This window comes from Physeter macrocephalus, chromosome 5, assembly GCF_002837175.3.
Source record: "Physeter macrocephalus isolate SW-GA chromosome 5, ASM283717v5, whole genome shotgun sequence".
In the NCBI taxonomy this organism is placed as follows: Eukaryota; Metazoa; Chordata; class Mammalia; order Artiodactyla; family Physeteridae; genus Physeter; species Physeter macrocephalus.
Genome location: NC_041218.1, coordinates 17,367,022 through 17,372,112, shown reverse-complemented (window position 1 = coordinate 17,372,112; position 5,091 = coordinate 17,367,022). Strand labels below are relative to the sequence as shown.

At 46.0% G+C, this 5,091-nt stretch overlaps 1 protein-coding gene across 1 annotated transcript; it reads left to right on the top strand.

Moving 5' to 3' along the window:
* Nucleotides 1–2,019: 2,019 nt before the first annotated feature.
* Nucleotides 2,020–4,231, top strand: LOC102982749 (polyadenylate-binding protein 4-like). The gene is given in 2 exon segments (XM_055084682.1): nucleotides 2,020–3,556; nucleotides 3,559–4,231. Coding segments are annotated over 2 exon segments (1,935 nt in total). The 5' UTR covers nucleotides 2,020–2,028; the 3' UTR covers nucleotides 3,966–4,231.
* The last annotated feature ends 860 nt before the right edge of the window (nucleotides 4,232–5,091 follow it).

Below are 5,091 nucleotides of genomic sequence, written 5' to 3'. Positions count from 1 at the left end.
AAAATGCCAAGGAGCTAAAGAGCTTTTTTTTTTTTAAACTTAGGGAAAGACCAGCACACATGAAAAAAAATTATAGTTTATGCTTATGCTTTTAAAGTTTGAATACATATAAACTTGCTTCTGGAAAGAAGGCTTTTCATTCTGAGGGGCTTGAAGTTACAAGCCTTTTCACAGGATAGTGTTGGAAACGTGTTGTTTTTGTCAGACTAATGCAGCTCTATTGACTTAAAGCTTAGAAAGAAATCAATATAATTTCAGAGATGCATGGAAGATGGCAGAGCTTCCATTTATGAAAAAGGTGGACACTTGCCACCCAGGCCGTGTATTTCGAGGCATGGTCCCTGGACCAGTTGCAGTGGCATCACCACCCACCAATGTGATATTGAACAGGTGGTTCTCCTGTGACAAACGATGCTGCTCTCATAGACTCTTGCTGAAGTGCTTGATATCAGACCATCTGCTCACCAACTCCTGCTTAAAACCCTACGGAGGTCAGTGCCTTATAAATAAGATTGTCTGAGAAACATGATATCCACTCACTTCTCTGGCTAAATCGACAGCTCTATCCTTGAATCAAGGCAGAGCACTAGAATATTACATAACTTTCACATTATCTTATCCCCTGAACAACCACCTTCACTAAATCAAATTCAAATGTTATATCTTTGGTTTTGTCTGTATTTGTTAGATAAATTTGGTCAAAGACACATTGCCTATTATTTTCTGTATACAGTCTCATCTGGTAAGTCCATTTAAAATTTATAACCAGGGAAGAAAGGCACGTGCCCATTTTCTCTATATCTCTCTCTCTTTCTGTCTCTGTCTCTTTTTCTCTCTTCAAATTGGTTTGCTTTCGTCAAGCAAATAACTAGAAGTATTTAACCTGGGTTTTTTTTTGTTGTTGTTCTTCTTGCCCTGAGGAAACTCAGAGCAAAATTGAATAGGCAATCAGCATAATTATATCAAACCTTATGTTTAGCATTTTTGCTTTCTCCTACTCCTTCTTATATCTTTGATACATTACTTTTTCCCCAGACCTTTGTTGTATACATACATGTTATTTTAAGATGCTTTAAATCCCTTTTGAAAAGTAGAAAGTATAAACAAACTGTTAAGTGTAGGATAAAAAAGGGCTGTTCAGCTCTCTCCGCCCCGGGTCGCCGCAGCCTCCGCCGCTTTCGGGTCTAGCAGCCTGAAGAAAAAAAAAAAAAAAAAGAAAAAGATTTTTAAAAAAAAACCGAAAACTCTTTAAAATCTTAAAAATAAATAAATAAATAAAAGAGCGAATCCTCCTCGGAGAACTCGCGGGGAAGTCACTTTTGCACGCTTTGGCCTGCCCGACGCCGCCGCCGCACCTGGGCGTTCGTCGGTCCCCGTCCGTCGGTCCGGTGGTGAGTCGCTCGCGCGCCCGCGTCCACACGCCTCAGCCCGCCGCCCGGCCGCGCCGCGTGTCAGCCCCGCGCCCGCCGCCCTCGCCCCCCGCGCGCCGACCTCCGCGCTTCACGTGTCCGCGCTGCCCTTCGCCGGCCTGGCGTGGGAGGCGGCTGCGCGCTCCGGCCGCCCGGGGCTTGCCGAGTCGGCACCGACAAATATTTGGTTTCCCTCTTCCCTGGGTTGCTGTAATCTTAAACCGCCGGGAGCCCGAGGCCTGTATTTATAGAGAAATGCACGTTCCGGAGGCCGCCGTGGGCACCACGGGGTTGCCTCGGGAAGAATTTTTGTAATTTGGAGGACAGTCCCCCTTTTCATTTTTTGAAATTGGGATCTTCCAGACTAGGACCCCTGAAAATTAACAAACTCTCAGGGAGGGCCATATTGTTTTTGAGAGCCTTTTGTCTGCGGTTGGGCAGTCAGTCTCGTCCGAGTCGTCCCCGCACTCCTCCGGGCCCTCGAAGCCGACCGACTCAGCTTTTCTGAGCTTCACTGCCACCTGTGGGCCGCGGCTCGGAGCGGAGCCCCCTTTGTCCTGTGTGCCCCACCCACCAAGAAGTACTCCTGGCGGGGCTCGGGATGCTGGGGGCCGGGGAGATGAACGCTGCGGCCAGCAGCTACCCCATGGCCTCCCTGTACGTGGGTGACCTGCACTCGGACGTCACCGAGGCCATGCTGTACGAAAAGTTCAGTCCTGCGGGGCCTGTGCTGTCCATCCGGGTCTGCCGCGACATGGTCACCCGTAGCTCCCTGGGTTATGCCTACGTCAACTTCCAGCAGCCGGCTGACGCTGAGCGGGCCTTGGATACCATGAACTTTGATGTGATTAAGGGAAAGCCAGTCCGTATCATGTGGTCTCAGAGGGATCCCTCTTTGAGAAAATCTGGCGTGGGAAATGTCTTCATCAAGAACCTGGACAAATCTATAGATAACAAGGCACTTTATGATACTTTTTCTGCTTTTGGAAACATTCCGTCCTGCAAGGTGGTGTGTGATGAGAACGGCTCTAAGGGTTATGCCTTTGTCCACTTCGAGACCCAGGAGGCTGCCGACAAGGCCATCGAGAAGGTGAATGGCATGCTCCTCAATGACCGCAAAGTGTTTGTGGGCAGATTCAAGTCTCGAAAAGAGCGGGAAGCTGAGCTTGGAGCCAAAGCTAAGGAATTCACCAATGTTTATCTCAAAAACTTTGGGGAAGAGGTGGATGATGAGAGTCTGAAAGAGCTATTCAGCCAGTTTGGTAAGACTCTAAGTGTCAAGGTGATGAGAGATACCAGTGGGAAATCCAAAGGCTTTGGCTTTGTGAGTTACGAAAAACACGAGGATGCCAATAAGGCCGTGGAGGAGATGAATGGAAAAGAAATCAGTGGGAAAGTCATTTTCGTCGGCCATGCACAGAAGAAAGTGGAACGGCAGGCCGAGTTAAAGCGAAAATTTGAACAGCTGAAACAGGAGAGAATTAGTCGGTATCAGGGGGTGAACCTCTACGTTAAGAACTTGGATGACACCATTGATGATGAGAAGTTAAGGAAAGAGTTTGCTCCTTTTGGATCAATCACCAGTGCTAAGGTGATGCTGGAGGATGGGAGAAGCAAAGGGTTTGGCTTTGTCTGCTTCTCATCCCCTGAAGAGGCAACCAAAGCAGTCACTGAGATGAACGGACGCATCGTGGGCTCCAAGCCACTGTATGTCACCCTGGCCCAGAGAAAAGAAGAGTTTCGAAATGCTCACCTGACCAACCAGTATATGCAGCGGGTGGCCGGAATGAGAGCGCTCCCCACCAATGCCATCTTAAATCAGTTCCAGCCTGCAGCTGGCGGCTACTTTGTGCCAGCAGTTCCACAGGCTCAGGGAAGACCTCCATATTACACACGTAACCAGTTAGCACAGATGAGGCCTAATCCACGCTGGCAGCAAGGTGGGACACCTCAAGGCTTCCAAGGAATGCCAAGTGCTATATGCCAGTCTGGGCCTCGTCCAGCTCTTCGCCATCTGGCTCCAACTGGGTCTGAGTTCCTGGACCGCTTGGCTATGGACTTTGGTGGGGCTGGTGCCGCCCAGCAAGGGCTGACTGACAGCTGCCAGTCTGGAGGTGTTTCCGCAGCAGTGCAGAACCTAGCACCTCGTCTGCTGTTGCTGCCTCTGCTGCTCAGGCTTTTGCACCTTACAAATACGCCTCCAGTGTCCGCAGCCCTCAGCCCGCCATCCAGCCCCTGCAGGCACCCCAGCCTGCGGTCCACGTGCAGGGGTAGGAGCCACTGACCGCCTCCATGCTGGCCGCAGCACCCCCGCAGGAACAGAAACAGATGCTGGGTGAACGTTTGTTCCCGCTCATCCAGACGATGCACTCAAACCTGGCTGGGAAGATTACGGGGATGCTGCTGGAGATTGACAACTCGGAGCTGCTGCACATGCTGGAGTCCCCCGAGTCTCTTCGCTCCAAGGTGGATGAAGCTGTGGCGGTCCTACAGGCTCATCATGCCAAGAAAGAAGCTGCCCAGAAGGTGGGCGCTGTTGCTGCTGCTACCTCTTAGACAAGGACAAACCCATTCAAAAGCCAGATAAACCCTCATGGAATTCAGCTCAAGGTTTGGAGACGTCCTAGCTTGTCCTATGGACCTCAACACCAAGAACCACAAATTGCAAATTTAATAGGTCATTTTGTATCAAAAGGTCAATTATGAAGCACCTAGAATTTTTCAATTAAAATAATATATTCTCTGGGTTCTGATATGGCCCAAACAGTGTTAACTTTTTTTTTTCTATTGTGAGTTTTGATTTTTTCCCCCCAGAAACTGGTTTTATTTGATGTACTACCCAAGTCTTAAGTTTCTCAATAAAGAAAAAATCTCCATTAAAAAAGGGGGGATGGGCTGTTCAGAAGGCCGAGGATAATGATTCTATAAACATCTATAACCTGTAGAAACATAAAAAGAAAATGGTATTTTTGATTGTCATTTTACTGCCAGGGTGACTCCAACCAACAAATGGTCATTTATTCACTAGTGATACTTAGCAAGTGTGGCCACTTCATATAGTATACTTTCCTGTAGACTCTATTGATTGAGAGAAATAATGGACATGAACAATTCTATGTGGATTAAAAAAATCTCTGTATAGGGTCCTTTTATAAAAGATTATGAAAGAAATAAGTGGGCCAAATATTTGTATCAAAATGGAAACACCATGAGGACTTAAAAAAAATTATCTTCTCTAGTAAATTTTTAGTATTAGTTTTTACATGACTCAAATTTTTTTCAAAGGATATAGAAATTGGGAATCCTTGGTTATCCGAAAAATTTCAGACGTGAAGCTAAAGTAATTTCAATGGAAATTGAGGAAATAATTATGTTTCAATTAAAATATATTTGCATGCAACCTTTCAAAATTATCTTTATTTTTTGTATATAGTCCTATCTATACTCTTGAGATAATGTAGATACCAATAAAAGATAAATTAAAAAATGAGAATCAGAACTGTAGGGTTAAAATTGGTTTGAAAAGTCATTTATCCCAACCTCTCATCTGAGTTTTTTTTTTAATTTTTGAATTTTATTTTATTTATTTTTTATACAGCAGGTTCTTTTTTGTTACCTATTTTATACATATTAGTGTATATATGTCAATCCCAATCTCCCAATTCATCCCATCACCACCACC